We start from the raw sequence: 17,498 nt of genomic DNA on the forward strand, positions 1-17,498 counted from the left end.
ACAACTGGCAAGAAAAGAAGCGATGTCATCCTTACAAAAAGGAAGTGTGAGAAACGATGGAAATTATCCCGCAATGTATTTACCGCCGATAGAACATGTTAATGGGACTATCGCTTACTTGTCGGCTCACACTCCCATACTTGGCCTGCCATGCAAAGAAATAAAGCAAGGCGGCGAGCGGCTGTCCCACAAGACAAAAACTGACCCAGAAGATCATATTGCCTGCGACCTTGCCTTGAATACATCTAATCTTCTGAATGACGTCGGTGAGCGCAATGAGTGGAATTTGGATCATCATGCCCGCAAATGCCACACCAATAATGTTATGCGTGGGCACTCCGACAAGCAACTCATGAAGTACACCGGAAAAGAAGAAGACGAGAATCTGAGCCACGGGAGGAGGGATGCCACGACCAACTAAAGGAGAGTAAATGTGCCGACGCATGAAATTTGTCACCGGCTTGTTCCAGGTTGTCCAGTAGGTGCGAATAGACGACACATTCCACCAGTCACCATAGAATTCCCTGTCGCCAAAACGCATTACTTCGGCAAGGGCATTAAGCGCCGACTGGAAAAGAGCAAAGAAGCCGCAGAGCCAGCAAAATACGGAGATGGTAGAGAGCTTCATAACGCGCTCGACAATAGAGGTGAAGTTGAGGGTAAGGACCTTGTCGAGGGAGTTTTGCAGCAGTGGCGCAGCGTATTGAGCCGAGGCAATCCAGATGACGATGCTGAGGCCCGCCACCTCGAGCAATCGCTTGAAGACAAAGTCCCAGCGTACTTTGTCTGTTCGAGGATAAACAGGCTGATAGACAAGAGTCGGGGCCCACCAAAAGTAGCAGAGATTCTTCATGTTGATGTTTTGCGGGTATGGGCACGTATTGTATAGCTCGGGAAGCGGATCAGCCTGTTTTGGGTGGAGGTAGGCATGGCGCAGGTCGCGGTTCGTGAGTGCGTATGAAGCGCACTTCAAGAAGACGATGACGGCGTGCATCTCGCATAGCGTTCCGATTCCCGGATGGTAGATGTCGTAGTAGACATACTTTGTGGCAATGTAGAGATTTGCGACAGCATTAACGCTGTGGAAGAAGGCTATCATGTACCAGGTCAAGTTGAAGCTGCGCAGTGCTGCTGCGTACCTGGCGGGACAATCGTTGTCATGCTCCCCGGCGATGCGGGCGTGCGCTCGGTTGGCCTGCCAGGCGGCGGCCAGTTCGATGAGGTATGTGACGAACAGGTGGGCAGGAACGAGGAGGTACAGGAGCAGGCCGGTGATGACGTCGGAGCGGCTGTAGTCGTGACAGGAGAGGCATATAAGGACACCATACTGGTCAGGTTAGCATGGTCAAAGACGAATGGATAGCGAAGACGCACCTTTTGTAGGTTCACAATCATCAATCGCAAGTTGGACACGACTAGTCCTGTTAGCCATGGGCGAGGGTGGTTGGAGTTTGGGAATGCGTACTGAGCACCAGGATCATGAGATTCCTGAAGCCAACAAAACTAGGGGTCTTGTCTGCATCGTGGCTCAGGCACGAGGTGCGCGTCAGGGAGTGTGTGGCGAAAACATGGCGATATTTTGTGTCGCGGGCGAGTTTGGTGGTTTTGTTGGTGGTGGTAATTGTGGTGGTCGCAGTAGGAGTCGCGGATTCGGAGGCGTCCTTTCCCCGGAAGACGGCAGTGTTGGCGGCAGGGGGAAAAGGAGAGGCGTCAATGGCAGAAGAGGAGGCCATCTGGGTAATTGTCGTCATGATGGGAGGGCAAGGCGACTTATTAGTAGTAGTATATAAGGCAAGGCGACTTGTGCCCAGAGCGCAATGGCTCAGGGTGGTAGTAGCGACTGGGGCTTGTGGAAAGGTGCGGCAGGCACAAGGGCGGGAAGAGGCTTGTTTGAGCGTGGGTTGTGGCGAGCGAGGTGGATTTGTATGCTCAGCAGCTGGGACAAGCCCGCCATGACGGCCACCCTCGGTCTCTGCATTCTGGGCTGCTGAGAGATACGAAGGCCCGTCTGAATTTCTGTTGGGAGTTGGCCAAGCGGGGGGTCTGCACGGTGATGCACCTCGCCCACATCCTAGTACGGAGGGGATTAGTTCTTGGTAGTACATGGACAAAGCCGTTGGACGGTGGCTTGCCCCCATGTACGCGCCTCGTGTGGCGCAATGTGGCTTGTAACTTGTGGCTCTGTGGCTCTGTGGCTTGGCGGACGTAGGACGCGACAAAGCACGCGCTGCACTGTACTGCTGCTACGTGCGTACATACTCTTCTTGCGCTCCACATACAACCGCAGCTGGCCCATCGCTACCAATCCCCTCATTTCCTTGTCGCCGCTCTTTGCTGTGATCCCTTTGCCCATGCGCATCAGCTAGGCAAGGTTGTCTGGCAGCAGCAGCCAGCATGGAGCGCGAGTACCATCGCCCCGAATTCGAAGGCGGCCTGCGTCCCCGACCGAAACGTGAGTATCACTACTGCGCATGCCTGACCCCCAATCCCAGTCGATTCTCTTTCTATTCATCATGTATTTCACTTTCTGTGTCGTACTCGCGACATGGCAATTATTGGCCTTCGGAGCTGACTCGAGTCTGCAGGTGCCGTCACTGACTATGGCTCAACAACGGTGCAATGGATGCGCAATCGGCGCCCACGGTACAAGAACGTCCCCAGGCCAGAGGTAGAGCGGCCGAGTGCAAGCTACATTGTCGATATGCAGCCTCCTGCAGCGCGCATCGCCAGTGCTGCCGAATCCATACCTGCAAAGGCGGTACATTCGTCGCTCAACAAAGTAAAGCACCCCATCAACGTAGTCAAGTGGACGCCAGAGGGGCGGCGCCTACTCACAGGCTCGACCAGCGGCGAGTTCACGCTGTGGAATGGCATGGGCTTCAACTTTGAGACCATTATGCAGGCTCACGAGGCGGCCATTCGTGCTGTCGAGTACACTTCTACCGACGACTGGCTGCTGTCTGCCGACCAGACCGGAGTCGTCAAGTATTGGCAGACCAACTTTAATAACGTCAAGGAGATACAGGCGCACACAGAGGCTGTGCGGGGACTCGCCATAGCCCCCACTGACTCCAAGTTTGTCACATGCGCCGACGATACCACACTGAAGATCTGGGACTTTGCGTCAAGTACCGAAGAGTCGACGCTGACAGGGCATGGATGGGAAGTCAAGTCGGTCGACTGGCATCCGCACAAGGGGCTGCTAGTTTCGGGATCAAAGGATCACCAGGTCAAGTTCTGGGATCCGCGGACAGGCCGCTGTCTGACGACACTTCATGGACATAAAAACCCAATATCAAAAACCATGTTCGAGTCTGTCCAAGGAAACATGCTAGCAACCTGCGCTCGTGATCACACCGCCCGCATCTTTGATATCCGAATGATGCGCGATGTCTTACTGCTCAAGGGCCACGAGAAAGATATCATTACAATGGCGTGGCACCCCATGCACAAGAACCTGTTGTCTACGGGAGGTGTAGATGGCAGCATTCATCATTACCTTCTCGACGAGCAAAACCCTCCCCCAGGTGTTGCGCCGTCCATATCACCCTACGACGCTGCAGACTCACAAAACGCTCCTTCGCAAACCATATATCCTGCACACAGCCTGCAATACGCTCACGACTTTACGGTCTGGACCATGGACTGGCATCCGCTCGGCCACATCCTCGCCTCTGGCTCCAATGACCGCGTCACTCGTTTCTGGACACGCCCCCGGCCTGGCGATACAAACTACATCAACGACCGGTACCACATTGGCCAAGCCGCAGCAGAAGCTCAGGGTACCTTTGACCGCAGCCAAGGCCGACGACAGAAGATGGAAGAAGAAGAACAGGAAGCAGAGGATGAAGCAGAAGGCCTGGTTGACCAGAAACTCCCGTCTAGGAACATGGCCGGTGCGCCCTTCCTTCCCCCAGGTCTCTCACTCCCAGGACTCTCTGCACCACCAGATGGCACTTCAAGTGCTCTCCCAGGTATTGGTGGTGCAAGCCAACATTCTGTTCATCCTCCTCCGCCACCACCTCCACCGGCAGGAATGCCCTTCCCGCCCCAACCAAACGCAAGCGGCGCACCCATTCCTCCTCCCTTCTCAGGCATGGACCCATCTCACATTGCTCAACTCATTGCCTCTGGCTCTCTGCCGCCCCCTCCGCTCCCTCACGGCCACGGTCCGCCTCCACCTCATGGCGGAAACGCTACTGCTCCTCCATTTCCTCCACCCCCGAATTTCCCTGGTTTCCCCCAGGGAATGCCGCCGGGTATGCCGCCTCTTCCCCATGGCATGCCTCCTCCTGGTTTCCCTGGCTTTCCGCCTCCACCGCCTCCTGGTGGATTGGGCAGTGCTGCGCCGCCGCCAGGGTGGCCTGGTCAACTTCCGGTGCAACAGCCGCAGCAACAGCAACAACAACCGCAGCAGCAGCAAGGATTTGGGGGTGGAGGTGGGCAAAGTGGTGCAGGAGGCAATGATGGCCTGGTAAGGAAGAGAGCACCATTACCGGATCAGCAGGATGCATTGAAAGCAGAGATGAGTCAGGGGAGGTATAGGAAGGCGAGGTAGTTTTTTAAACGTCTAGGTCTGGGTGTTGCGAGGGAGTTTAGCTACCAATTGTCCAAGTGTACGAAGTCAAGATTATGCGAAGAATCCAGTTTTACGAGAGCAGTGTTTTTGGCGTTTTTTCTCCTTCTCTTTCATTCTACTTTATGATGAAGGAATCTTGAGAAGAGAGGGGGAACAAAAGGTGCCCCAGTAATCAACACTTTTATTCCTTGTGCTTTTTTCCTCAAACAGGATATCCAAACCACCCTTTACTTTTCCTCACAAGTCCTTCAACAACCCCGCATCCGGTATATCCTTGAGACATTGCACCTTTGCCTTTTCCCGCAGCAAGGCGTCGCCCCCGCCTTTTACAACAGCCTCGCCAAAATTCCACAGCTCATCCAAAAACGCAGGCACAAATGTGCCAGGGCCACTGACATTGTGTCGCTCAGCAGCAGTCTGAGCCGCAATTTCGTAATGCAAAATGGCAGCTACAGCAGCATGAAGTTTATCCTCGGGGTTAGCAGCGAGGTAGGCGGATAGCGTGGTACCCAGTGTACACCCACTGCCCGTGATGCGACCGAGATACTCGTGTCCATTTGCAATGGCATATGTGCGTATGCCGTCGGACACCACGTCCGTCACGCCTGTCATGAGGACGAGGTTGCGCTCGCGAGCCGCAAGGCGCTGGACTAGATATGCTTTTTGGGCTAGAGAGAAGAGCGAGGTGCCGCTGTCTACACCGCGTTGCTGCAAGCTATCCGTCATCGTGTACCCGGATGCACGCGCTACAGCTAAAATCTCCTTTTCGTTTCCTTTGATCAAGTCGAAGTAGCCGGTGCCCATGAGGGTGGAGAGGGCAGCGCGTCGGACGGATGTTGCGCCTGCGCCTACGGGATCGAGAACAATGGGGCTGCCGGCGGCGTTGTATGCGGATATGGCTTTTTGGTAGTTGAGGATGCCGTCAGGAGTGACGGTGCCCATATTCACGACCAAGGCACCGCCGAGCTGGGATAGGTCGTGGGCTTCCTCTCCGTAGTTTGCCATGATAGGCGAAGCGCCAATGGAGAGGGCGACGTTGGCGGCAAAGTTTTGGACGACCAGGTTGGTCATGTTGTGGGATAATGGACCTAGCTGCTTGACCCTTTGTGTGCCTTTGACCGCTTGGGCTAGGAGAGACGTAATTTCATCTTCATCCTTCTCGTGCCAAAAGTGTGGCTCGGTCGACTTGAGTTTGAACGGTGGTGGGGATTTGAGAAGCTTCAATAGGTTTTGCGAGGCAGCTTTGGGGTCAGAGGCTCCGACTATGGCTGATACTACCGCAACGCCGTCAATGGTTTTGGGGTTGGGTTGGATAGGCGTTGGGGCGAGAAGTTGGTGAGTTACGCGCTGCACATTCGAGGCGTTCACTCCACCTATGCACACTGTCTTGACGATCTTCTCTGCCTCACTCCCTTGGTCAAGGTATCTCAGTATTTTGCGGATACCAGGAATGCCGATTATTTCCTTGGTGTTCTTCTTTGTGTTTGTGGCGTATAGAGTGCCAATGCCTAAATAGTCTGCTCCTTGTTCAACGGCAACCCGGGCCTCTTGGATGGAAGAGACGGTGGCGCCGATGATCTTGTCTTTGCCCAGGATACGGCGGGCTTCGACTACGTTCATGTCATCCTGCCCCAGATGTACACCCTCACAACCGACAGCCAATGCGACGTCAACACGGTCGTTTATAACAAGGGGGATGCCGTGTGCTCTGCATTTTTCATGCAGGGCTTTTGCTGTCGAGATGAGGAGGCCGGTGTCAGAGGTCTTGTCTCTGTACTGGACAATGGTGACACCGCCGAGTAAAGCGTGTTCAACAACATCCACCAAGTTGCGGGAGCCGAGAATGGCTTCTGTGGAGTCAGTCACGAGATATAATCTGTAGTCTACTTTTTGGCCGCTCATCTTTTCCGTTTTGCGTACGTTGGGGGACTCCAAAACAAATGTGACCCCCAGCATGCAAGGTCAAGACGTTGGAAGACGCTATCGGAGATGACGCAATCGAAACGGGTTCGGCGCAGGCCTTCAATTGGCTGGGGAAGAAGCAACAATGGCTTCAGCAGTACACGTTTGCCATGTAGGTACGTGCACGGTATTTGTGCGGGTGCAGGTGTCTGTGTGTGTGTGCAGTGCTCTGAGATTGCTGTGCGGGGCCCAACTACGGTGCCCCTCGTTAGAAAAAGCACATGTCGACAATGATTGGCAACGGGCCTCGCAGCCTATATGTAAGGCATGAGTGAATACAGGCTACATACACGTGTGTCGGCTGCTATCACTGAATTCTGGCCGGCCATGGTTGATGTTTGAGAGTGGAGAAACGTGGCTTGGAAACGTGTTCTCTTCGCCACCACGACCCGCTGCTTGTGCTGGTGGTCAGCAACCAGGCTGCAGAGGCAGAGATTGTTTGAGCGGCAGACTAGGTGTAGGTGTAGGCGCCTTTGTCGCTGTCGGCCGGCTTCATGCAGGAGCGGCTTGCTGAAACAATGCCTGGCAATGTGGTCTGCTTTCTCGTTTGGCCCCAACGGCGGCGTGTCGGATGACTGCCTCCATACTCTTATGTGTGTAGTATACACGACAGCTGGCCACCTCTTGCTATGGCGGCAAACACACCTGTCCTGCAGGATCAATGCCTGGCACCCGCGTGAACATGCAGAAAAAAAAACCGTGCAATGCAAGGCTGCGGGCGTCGGGAGGGGTGTGGGCGGTTTGGTAGGGCGGATTGTGCTAGTGTGGCTCGGCAAAGTCGAAAAACTAACCTCCGCCGTCCCCATATAACTTCTCTTGACCACCCACGACTCGCTCCCACACGCACACTCACCCTCTGCACCGTCCAAAAATCCATCCACCGCATCCAACAATCCACGCCACTGCCTCTCCACGGGCATCAAGAGCACAACACTCTCAAACCCCCCTCACCCGCCTGCTTGTCGCCCTCCCGCGACTTGCCCTAGCCGCCACCACCACCACCCCACGCCTCGAGGCCACACGCACAACCCGCTCCTCAGAGTTGCCAGCGACATCAGGAGTATATGTATTCGCGCCAACGTTACGCCTTCCGAGTCGAACCTCCCCCCAAACTGCAAAAATTTCGCTGTATGCGGATACCAAGCAGTACTATACACCAGACCAACGGCTAATCCACTGCCCCTCTTGACCCCGAGTCACGCCTGTCTACCACCCCTACTACCCCAGAGCCTGCATTTGCGCATGTCTCTTTCGGCCCTCGTCAACATACCCGACCCGACCTTGTTTGTCCGCACGCTGCACTACCAGTAACAATCTTACCCTTCTGTTCCCCGCACCACCGTCACCATGGCCACCGTCAACATTCGCCGCGATGTCACCGACCCCTTCTACCGCTACAAGATGGAGCGTATCCAATCCAAGATTGAGGGCAAGGGTAACGGCATCAAGACTGTCATTGTCAACCTGACCAGCGTCGCTGGCTCGCTCGCCCGTCCCCCTGCTCACGTCATCAAGTACTTTGGTTTCGAACTTGGAGCCCAGACAAACACTAGTCCCAACGACGACCGCTGGATCATCAACGGCGCCCACGACGCCAGCAAGCTGCAGGACTACCTTGACGGCTTCATCTCCAAGTTCGTCCTCTGCAAGAAATGCAAGAACCCCGAAACCGATGTCCACATCAAGGATGGCAACATCACGCTCGACTGCAAGGCGTGCGGAAAGATTTCCGAAGTTGACCCTCGTCTCAAGCTTAGCTCTTTCATTCTCAAGAACGAGCCCAAAAAGGGCAAGAAGGACAAGTCTAGCAAGAAGGCTGAGCGCCGTGCCCGCAAGGAGGCCGAGGCTCGTGGCGAGGCCGGCTCGCCCGACAACGGCAGTCCCGGTGACAGCGCAGAGGAGAATGGCGACGACGGCGACCTTGCCCTCGAGGCTGGCAGTGATGACGAGCTCACTCGCCAGATCAACGAGGGCGCCAAGGAGATTGAGGAGGAGGATGCCAAGGAGGTCGAGTGGTCCATTGACACATCTGAGGCGGCCATCAGGGCCCGTGCCCAGGATCTCCCCGACGACCTCAAGCGTGCTCTTGTCATTGAGGAGGACGAAGAGGGTGGCTCCAACTACGACACTTTTGGCAAGTGGATCATCGATACGGGCGCAGAGAAGGGCGGCGTAGAGAATCTCGACAACGTCGACATCTACATCAAGGCCAAGGAACTCGGTATCGAGACCAAGCACCGCACCCTTACTGTCATCCCCCAGACTCTGTTCACGGAGAAGATTGTCAAGCAGATTGACGCCCGTGCTCCGATGCTCAAGAAGATGATCACGTCTGACAAGCACGAGAAGGCTTTCCTTGGCGGTATCGAGCGCTTTGTGGGCATTGAAAAGCCTGAGCTCATCCCACAGGTATCTGCCATCCTGCTCAAGGTGTACGAGAACGACCTCGTGTCTGAGGAGCAGCTTCAGACTTGGTGCTCCAAGGCCAGCAAGAGGTATGTTGACCTCAAGGTCAGCAAGACTGTTCGTAAGTCGGCCGAGCAGTTCAAGAACTGGCTTGAGCAGGAAGAGAGTGAGGAGGAGGACTCTGACTAGAACGGTTATACTGACAACCGTGCGTGGTGAGAGTCTGTAGATCAGCCGACCGCCAACTGTCTCTACCTCTGCGTTGCTTTTTGTGTCGGCTTGTTCCTAGTCTGGTATCGCTTGATTTTAATTGAAGACGATCCTGTATTCTCTCTCTACTTTATACTCTACTCTACCTAGCCAATCATTAGAAGAAGAAAACCCTGATTTTTGCAAGACTTCGCTTCATGACCGTGCATTGCCATCTACTTACATGTGTACCTACTTGAGTGCACCTGTGCCCCACTACTATACCGTAGTCAATTCCTTCCACCAGGTGCTCGGGCCCACGCTGGGCACACGGCGAAGTCTCTGCGTGCATGTGTAGAAACGCCATCCGAGCCCATAGCCCGTGCTACAGCTAGTCAACGAGAACATGGCGCGCACCTGCATGCCCGCCCCCCACTCTATGATCAATCTTCGCTTGTACCCTGCCACTCACGGCTTGTAGCTTCTTATGCTCTTCCACTGACACTCCTCCACCACCCACCCTCTGGCCTCTGCCATGCAAGATAGCGGCACCCAGATAGAGTGAGAGGAAGAAAAAAGCGAGCATCGGACCTCGCCTACCCTAGTGCCCCAGGTCCCTACCGCGTCAACCACGTCCTCAGCTCCCACATGGTCCATGTCCACCCGCTGCGAGCTTAGTCTCCGAGGTTTTGCCCCACAGAGGCAAGGATAAGTGGGGGTTCCATGCTCTGGATCCTGGCCAAGAACGCCTTTTTTTCAATCCACCGCTCCATGGTGGGTGGAGCGCGCGACGCGACTGGGTGAGCGAGAACCCAAAAGTCTGGCTTATAATGTGACCGGCCCCTCGTCCTGGCTATAACCCTTTTCCAAGGAACCGTACGCCTTGTACACCTCTCGTGAGCGACTTTGGGGTTTTGCGCTCACGTCAAATCCGAAAAGCTCCCACAGATTATCATCCTCGTCTAGTACTCGACCTTGATCGCCCATAGGCCTAGCGTCATGAACCAAGTCCAAGTCCACCCCGCCGAGGGTGTTGTTGTCCAGGATGCGCACCAGCAGCACTACGATCCCCAGTCAGTGCACAAGACAGGCGCCGGCCACTATGTGACGTCTGAAAACGAGTCGCATAGCGTCGCGCCAGCCAACGAAATCTTGGAACGCGATGCGCAGACAAAGGGACGCTGGTTCCAGTACATCAAGACGAAGCAGTTCTGGGTAACGCTAGTGATTGGGCAGGGTATGTATCCATGTCGACCTACTCCAATGTAGCACTGCTAACCAAGAACACGCAGTCCTTGCCATTTGCATTACCTCGACGAACACCTTCTCTTCTTTGCTCTCGGCAGAGGGCACTTCGATTCCCGCGTTCCAGACCTTCTTTAACTACGTCCTACTCAACATCATCTACACCTCATATACCCTGTACAAGTACGGTTTCAAAAAATGGGTCCGTCTCATTGTAAAAGATGGATGGCGTTTCTTCATTTTAGCTTTCATGGACGTCGAGGGTAACTACTTTGTTGTCCTGGCGTACCGCTATGTAAGTCGTACTCGCTTGCGTTCATCCACGAGCAATCTCTAACACACCTGCAGACTACTATTCTCAGTGCCCAGCTAATCAACTTTTGGGCCATCGCCGTCGTCGTCATCATCTCCTTCTTCTTCCTCAAAGTGCGCTACCATTACACCCAAATCTTCGGTATCCTTCTCTGCATCGGCGGCCTAGGCGTGATCTTCGGCTCAGACCACATCACGGGTAGCAACAACTTTGGCGCTACCGATCAAGTCAAAGGCGACTTGTTTGCTCTCCTAGGCGCCACATTCTATGGTCTCTCTAATGTGTTCGAGGAATGGCTCGTTTCTGAACGGCCTCTTTACGAAGTCGTTGGCCAATTGGCTTTCTGGGGCATGTTGATCAACGGCACGCAGGCTGGCATTTTCGACCGCGATGCCTTTCGCACCGCCACGTGGAACGCAGATGTCGCCGGCTACATTGTGGGCTACACACTCATCCTCTCCCTCTTCTACTCGCTCGCTCCCGTTCTGTTCCGCATGAGTTCTGCCGCCTTTTTCAACATTTCCCTGCTTACAGGAAGTTTCTGGGGTGTGGCTATTGGTGTCAAGGTGTTTGGGCTCAAGATTCACTGGATGTACCCGATTGCGTTTGTCTTGATTATCATCGGCCAGGTTATCTATTTCCTGAGACAGAGCTCGGTCGGCGAGGCGCTGAAGCCTTGGCTGGGAAAGAATCAGGAGAGGGGACATGCTGGGCTGGGTACGGCGAAGAGGAGGGTCGAGAGGCCTGAGGCTATTGTTTGAGGATGTGTTTTTCTCATACGGGATAGATGAATGGATGGTTGGGGAGATGCGAATACCCTGGTTGATACGAGGTTCACGTATTACTATGATCTTGAACCGCTCGATAATGAATGATGCTTTTTTCTCACTGAAATAGTCATGCCGCTCTACTCTTTTTTTTTGAAAATCAATGTTAAATCTAGTTTGTCCATGTACGCCTGGATAGGCGAAAGGTTGTGCAATGTCATTGGATCCATATGATTGCAGAAAACTACCTCTACACCCACGTTATTAAATCACTAGAGGTCTGCGTGAAAGTAAAACTTGGATACTACTTGTTTGCTAGCTCCTTAGTTGGAGCCTCTCCAGCGAGGGCAAAAGTGGGAGTAGTCATGTTCTATCCGTGGGATAGTGCCAAGCTTTTGGTATATCGATAACATCACGTGGGCGCTTTCGAGAATTCTCGTCCACAAATACCGATTATCCACGGATGTAATGAACCTATTCTGATTTTGATGGCACATACGACCATAGATTCAAGAAATTTAGCCATCCCGTTCGATCTGGCCTATACAAGCTTGAAATCGGCGGATTAGTAGTTAGGTGGGTGACCACTAGCGAATCCCCGCTGTCGTATGTATGTTTTTGCTTTTTTGCTTGCACTGTCTTTAGCCAAGCTGTCTTTTTTTACACAAGGCCCAATAGCCCATCTCTAGATTAATGCAGTTTGCGTTAATCAAGGCTCTAAGTGGCGACAGCGGCGTCTCGGAGGATGGGCGAGTACGACTACCCAGGTGATTGACCGCCAAGTGCGTAATGGTGTTAGTATTGGGGATAGATACAGAGGCGAAGTTGCTACCGGGGAAGTTGACGTTGTTTGCGTTTGCGTTGACGAGGATCAGTGCCAAGTTCCTTTTGTGATACCAGTCCCTGTGGTCGTCTGCGCTGTTCTCGCCGTGTCGAAGGTCGAGTGCCTGCATATTGCGTCAGGCGCTGGCAGCCCGGATCTCCGTGTTCCCTGAATTCCTTATCTCGGTTCCATCCTGCTGCGTCCCAGGGGATTCAGGATGGGTTGTCCTCAGTGGGTGCTTTGTGATCGTTGAAGTATTCTACGTTTGTCATCACATTGCTTAGGAGTTCTGGGCTGTGTATTAGCAAATAGTAACAGGTAGGATGGGTGGAAAACACGAAGCGGAGGGAAACAAGGTAACGTACTGTTGCAGTTGCCTTGCAAGGTTTGCTGCCAGATTGGGACACCGGTTCTCGTGGTCCCAATGGATTCTTCGGGTTTAGTGCGTTGTCTCCGAGGGCAGGCTGCCAACCCCATCCTCCCTCCTCGGAATAAGCAAACGGAAATTGATCACAACTCTGTGTTGAAAGAGTCTACACTTATAACTGTTTCAACTTTGCTTCGAGGGGAGTCGGATAAAGATCTGGGTACAAAGAGAACCTTGGCGCATATTGCTTTAGCCCTGCCTTTACACAGTATGTGCAAAGTTGGTTGAGCCTACCCTTCAGGGTTTAGATATACTGATCATCTTTAGGGAGAGCAACTGCATTATAAGTTCAAACTCTGTTAGGATATAGAGGCGAATAGACCGCGCAATAATATGTCTCTGGCTTTGTTGAAATTAATAGCTAATCGATACTGCACAAATGCCATCAACGCCTTGGGCTTTAGTTTTTTTCGCTATATCTTCCCTTGCTCTTTATACAGTCATTAATAATGCTGACTTTTAGACGACACGAGCGTCTCTTTGAACCTTAGCTGAGCATCGCGCGGCTAAACTGACAATTTGGCTGCGTCACTGTGCATTTGCATCTCCTATCTTGTTTCGACGGAGGAATTCAATAGAGTACCCCGCCAGGACTGCATCGTATCTAGGTTACACCACCCACAAACAAACACTGACCATTTTCTATCAATCTGTACACCAACTTCGCTTCCCATAATGAATAAATTAGAGAAAGCCAAAAACTCCGCGGACTCTAGCACATGCATCTGTTGCAAGCGGTCAAAGACGGGAGGTGCCTTCTTCGAGCTCAAGTCCTACACCCCTGGCGAAACACCAAAGTCCAGGTATAAGCAATTGGAAGCTTAGATCACTGTTTTTCGTGAAGCAAGCGATCAAGGCTGCCAGCGATGTGCAATAGTATTCAAAATGGTCACAGCGCGTGAAAAGAGACAACCGCGAAGATAGTAATAGCTACATAGTTGTCAGCAACATTTCATCTGACGATCCGGTGACCAATATGGACGTACGATTGACGAGAGAGTATGCATCTTTTTCATCGAATGACGTTATGCTGGAATTGCTGAGTGCGAAACGTACGTGTCTCACAAATCGATCATGCGACTTTACCGTAGCATTTGAGTTCTAATAAAGTGAAGACAGCAGTTCAACCGGCATGCTGGGAAGCCTCACAGGACAATAGAACCTTTTTAGTAAACCGTTATGGTTTGAAGACGCCACTTCTGATGATGCGCTACAAGAGAACATCAAGTCTCTGGAGCGTTGTTTAGCGCACCACAAATACTGCACAAACATCCCGAGCAAGCTTCCCAAGAGATGCCTCGAACTGAATCAGACAACTATGGCGTTACGAGACACTGCCTCGTTCCTTTCAGTGGAGCGATATGTTTGTTTGAGTCATTGCTGGGGCCCCGAAGGCCCGACTCTTCAACTAACAAGCACAACTGAGAGCGACCTACGACAAGGTGTTGACTTGGACACAGTCCCTCGAACTTTCTCCGAAGCCGCAAAAGTATGCCTGAAAATGGGCATTCGATTCCTGTGGATTGATGCGCTCTGTATGTTAGACCCCAAACTACGATAGAAGACCGCTAAACGCCTTGCAGGCATCATTCAAGGGAACGAGGCTGATTGGATGGAAGCAGCGACCACTATGGCAAACATGTATGAGAATGCTTTCTTCACGATAGCTGCAACTGGTGCTGACAATAGTGACGAGGGTCTTCGACCCTTCAGAGAGTAGTCCAAGCCTGTGAGGCTCGGAACCTCCGACATTTTTGTACGAGAATGTATCAGTAAGGACAGCTGTATGTTATATGGGACTCGCAATCGCACGACTTGGCCACTGCTGTCACGTGCTTGGGCGTTCCAAGAAGGCCAGCTTTCGCCACGGATGTTGCGCTTCAGTTGCTATGAGATTGTTTGGGATTGCCGCACAACACGAGTAGAGCATGAGGAGGAAAAACGGGAATTCATTCTAGGCGCTGATGCCAAAGCGCTATTGTAGGAAGGTGAGTCGTTGTTGCGCAATCAAGAAGGCGACAATCCCATTGACACGCTAGGTGCCCCCACCTCTAGCATGCTAGGAGAGTGTCTATGTTGCCCATGTGTCAGTAAGGCGCTCTCTTTGTTATGCGTTATGCCAACGCAAGACTCCTGCTATATATAGTATCTACCCATACAGATGTTAGTTGTCAAGTATATCTACAATCCTGCTGTTAGTGGCAATACATTAGTGTGATCGAAGGTGGCATCAATGACAGTCTCGCGGACATTTGTTACGACAAACCAGTCAATCTTCTTCGGCTCCTCGTCGGTCAAAAAGGTGAATTGCTTGCCGAACTGTTTGGCAATCGATCCAGGGGGCCCGTCTAGCATGACAAATCCGTATGGGTCGTCACCATAGTCGACTTCCAGATTGTCCGGGGTCGTGTCTTTGTGATTGTTATCAAAGTTATTGGACCATTGCCAGGTGACACCGTCATTCTTGTCATCGTACGCATCGCTCCAAAGGTAGGCGGGGTTCACTGGCCAATCCTTCGTCAATCGTGATGGAGGCGAGCAACAAAGTGTGTTATCCAGAGAGAGCCCATCGCCTAACCAACAGACGGACATTCCATTGTCAAGCCCGAGGTTTGGTGGCGTGGTTTGAGCTTGTGTAACCATCAGTCGCCCGTCCAAGCAATGCTTGCTGCGGAAAATGCCAATCTCTTTGCAATAGTCTTCCTTGGAATTTGCATATTGAGAGACTGGAGATTGGTATTTTGCCATGAAGTGATCAGGGTCATTGGGCCATTGGCAGTTCTCGAAGGGATCGTCTTTCGGGCAACAGAAGGATCTGAAATGCTGATGCGTCTTGGTACCACCTTGACCGTCGTTGTGCATACCTGTTTGAGTTTTTCAGGTGTCTCCATCATTTTGATCATACCGTGTCGCAACACTGACCTCATCAGATGAGCAATGCCGGTTTTCGTCCGCAGTCCAATCGCATCCAGTCCAGTCGCATTTCTATACGATTGGGGTAGAGTCGCAACAAAACTTACGAGTGCCAAATATACACAATGCTTTCCCGAGTGGGTCGATATAGGTGTTCTGGTTTAGTCCGAATTGCGATTTGCCGCATTCACCACTGCAACCGAAAACGCTCCGTTCTGGAGCACCGATCCATTCGCAAATCTTTGGCATAGCTTTGGTAGGGCAGCATACGTGTTGGAATTTGCCTTTAGGACAATGGACGCTCGAAGACCCATCGCCTACATTGGCGTGCATTTCGTGGTCAATTGCCAATGAGAAGAAGCCTGGCTTACACATTTTACTACCAGTGTTCCGTGCTACTCGAGAGGTATTACGAGTCTGAGACAACTGGAGATCCACTGCCTAGCACAACCTTCCCAAGCACTTTCTTTCCACCGTACCCTAGTAATGCTGACTGAGTTACCGAGGAACTGCGGGAAGAGTGTGGGATATCAAGATTGCGCAAATTCATAGGGTTGTTCTCTGTACACGAATTATCGGAACGATGTTCCATCCCTCAGCATACAGTAACGTTCGTGGATGTGATGAAGAGGGATCACCCCCGCAGTTCTCGAGGTGCCCTGACAGATGGCCTCCGCTAGGACTTGCTTCAAAATCTCGGATGTGCTCTGGCCTGATTTTTTTGTACCAAACCGACTGTCCATGAATGTCGAGAAAGTGCACCTTGACCAATTTTTCTTGCAGTGCCTCCTCGTCAAAAAGGAAGTGAATAGATTTGGACTTCATGACTGCGTTGTACAACGGCAGTCTCGCCTCATCGTTTGGTGGTGAGACTGCAAGCTGGCTTTCGTCATTCTCCGGGTGCCCATCGTTGTAATGGACGACAGTGTCTATGAGTTGAGGTAGACGCAGGAAAACCCTTGTCCAGTCGTGCCCATATTGACCATAAAGACTCTCGTCGTCAAGAACAATCTCCGGCCCAAAGTCTGCTTGACCGCACTCGAACATTTCCTGGTAAGCAGTGTCGAGTTTAACCGCATAACAAGTACGGATCCAGATTGGGTAAGGGACACGGCTCAGGAATTTCTGGGTTAGATTGCGCTCGGTGATCGTCTGGTGGGGAGCCAATATACGCTGAACTCGCGATTGCGGTGGCAGATATGGCGCATCGGGAGGAGGACTATCCGTGGGACTGCACATTCTCCAGTATGGCTAACGCAAATCTTAGTTTAGCACATTTTGCAGTACTTTATGCAGTTCGTCGTGAACAAGGCACCCACACTGCGATCAATATGGTTCATCGACAGCTATCTGGAAGCAAGGTCGTTCCACTGCTCCTGATCGTTCTCTTCCGCTTTATCGACATCCCAATTAGTCTTTGCATATCGCGTTAGTAGATGGCAGACAGAAATAAAGTGAATACACTGACTAGGACAAATTGGTGGAATGGCAAATTGCCATACTCGGCTCCCGGGTTGAGCAGTGTTGATTCATGCTCATGAACAGGCTTCATAGCCAATATTTCAGTCTACTGCATCTCGGAGATTGAACCTCACGCGATATAAGAAATATGTAAATACTGGAGACTCGCCAAGAGCCAAGCAGACGCTATGTCGCGAACCAATCCTATGAGCAAGAGCCCATGCGCTGTCCAGTTACGTTATTCTACTTGCTCTAACGTGTTTTACAAGCGAGCGGGCCATACAAGCGAGCGGGCCACCCCACCAACTTTGCGCACCTCTTTACGTGTACAGCTCTACCACAACTAAATAAAACTCATATATATTAAGATAGTAGATTAAATACTATCTAAAGTATCTTTCTTACATGTACGC

The 17,498-nt window shown here is 52.2% G+C and overlaps 10 protein-coding genes across 10 annotated transcripts; 5 read left to right on the forward strand and 5 right to left on the reverse strand.

The window, feature by feature from the left end:
* Positions 1 to 79: 79 nt before the first annotated feature.
* On the reverse strand, positions 80 to 1,751 carry COCCADRAFT_101346 (uncharacterized protein; the record flags this gene model as incomplete). Its single annotated transcript, XM_007716090.1, has 3 exons — positions 80 to 1,327; positions 1,375 to 1,415; positions 1,466 to 1,751. 3 exons carry the CDS (start codon positions 1,749 to 1,751, stop codon positions 80 to 82), a joined length of 1,575 nt encoding a protein of 524 aa, XP_007714280.1.
* Positions 1,752 to 2,394: 643 nt separating this feature from the next.
* On the forward strand, positions 2,395 to 4,558 carry COCCADRAFT_101329 (uncharacterized protein; the record flags this gene model as incomplete). Its single annotated transcript, XM_007716091.1, has 2 exons — positions 2,395 to 2,452; positions 2,586 to 4,558. 2 exons carry the CDS (start codon positions 2,395 to 2,397, stop codon positions 4,556 to 4,558), a joined length of 2,031 nt encoding a protein of 676 aa, XP_007714281.1.
* Positions 4,559 to 4,816: 258 nt separating this feature from the next.
* Positions 4,817 to 6,481, reverse strand: COCCADRAFT_6682 (uncharacterized protein; the record flags this gene model as incomplete). The annotated part of the gene is made up of 1 exon (XM_007716068.1): positions 4,817 to 6,481. One exon carries the CDS (start codon positions 6,479 to 6,481, stop codon positions 4,817 to 4,819), a length of 1,665 nt encoding a protein of 554 aa, XP_007714258.1.
* Positions 6,482 to 7,888: 1,407 nt separating this feature from the next.
* Positions 7,889 to 9,136, forward strand: COCCADRAFT_101281 (uncharacterized protein; the record flags this gene model as incomplete). The annotated part of the gene is made up of 1 exon (XM_007716092.1): positions 7,889 to 9,136. The coding sequence occupies one exon, from the start codon at positions 7,889 to 7,891 to the stop codon at positions 9,134 to 9,136; it is 1,248 nt and encodes a 415-aa protein (XP_007714282.1).
* Positions 9,137 to 10,135: 999 nt separating this feature from the next.
* Positions 10,136 to 11,455, forward strand: COCCADRAFT_27859 (uncharacterized protein; the record flags this gene model as incomplete). The annotated part of the gene is made up of 3 exons (XM_007716076.1): positions 10,136 to 10,373; positions 10,429 to 10,676; positions 10,730 to 11,455. 3 exons carry the CDS (start codon positions 10,136 to 10,138, stop codon positions 11,453 to 11,455), a joined length of 1,212 nt encoding a protein of 403 aa, XP_007714266.1.
* A 236-nt stretch (positions 11,456 to 11,691) lies between these two features.
* Positions 11,692 to 11,871, forward strand: COCCADRAFT_101291 (uncharacterized protein; the record flags this gene model as incomplete). The annotated part of the gene is made up of 1 exon (XM_007716093.1): positions 11,692 to 11,871. The coding sequence occupies one exon, from the start codon at positions 11,692 to 11,694 to the stop codon at positions 11,869 to 11,871; it is 180 nt and encodes a 59-aa protein (XP_007714283.1).
* A 307-nt stretch (positions 11,872 to 12,178) lies between these two features.
* Positions 12,179 to 12,414, reverse strand: COCCADRAFT_6685 (uncharacterized protein; the record flags this gene model as incomplete). Its single annotated transcript, XM_007716069.1, has 2 exons — positions 12,179 to 12,220; positions 12,277 to 12,414. The coding sequence occupies 2 exons, from the start codon at positions 12,412 to 12,414 to the stop codon at positions 12,179 to 12,181; spliced, it is 180 nt and encodes a 59-aa protein (XP_007714259.1).
* Positions 12,415 to 14,029: 1,615 nt separating this feature from the next.
* On the forward strand, positions 14,030 to 14,431 carry COCCADRAFT_6686 (uncharacterized protein; the record flags this gene model as incomplete). Its single annotated transcript, XM_007716070.1, has 2 exons — positions 14,030 to 14,246; positions 14,295 to 14,431. 2 exons carry the CDS (start codon positions 14,030 to 14,032, stop codon positions 14,429 to 14,431), a joined length of 354 nt encoding a protein of 117 aa, XP_007714260.1.
* Positions 14,432 to 14,892: 461 nt separating this feature from the next.
* COCCADRAFT_6687 (uncharacterized protein) lies at positions 14,893 to 15,573 on the reverse strand (the record flags this gene model as incomplete). The annotated part of the gene is made up of 1 exon (XM_007716071.1): positions 14,893 to 15,573. One exon carries the CDS (start codon positions 15,571 to 15,573, stop codon positions 14,893 to 14,895), a length of 681 nt encoding a protein of 226 aa, XP_007714261.1.
* Positions 15,574 to 16,170: 597 nt separating this feature from the next.
* Positions 16,171 to 17,176, reverse strand: COCCADRAFT_6688 (uncharacterized protein; the record flags this gene model as incomplete). Its single annotated transcript, XM_007716072.1, has 2 exons — positions 16,171 to 16,875; positions 17,093 to 17,176. 2 exons carry the CDS (start codon positions 17,174 to 17,176, stop codon positions 16,171 to 16,173), a joined length of 789 nt encoding a protein of 262 aa, XP_007714262.1.
* Between the last annotated feature and the right edge of the window lie 322 nt (positions 17,177 to 17,498).

The sequence above is a fragment of the Bipolaris zeicola genome (assembly GCF_000523435.1).
Source record: "Bipolaris zeicola 26-R-13 unplaced genomic scaffold scaffold_126, whole genome shotgun sequence".
Lineage (NCBI taxonomy): Eukaryota > Fungi > Ascomycota > Dothideomycetes > Pleosporales > Pleosporaceae > Bipolaris > Bipolaris zeicola.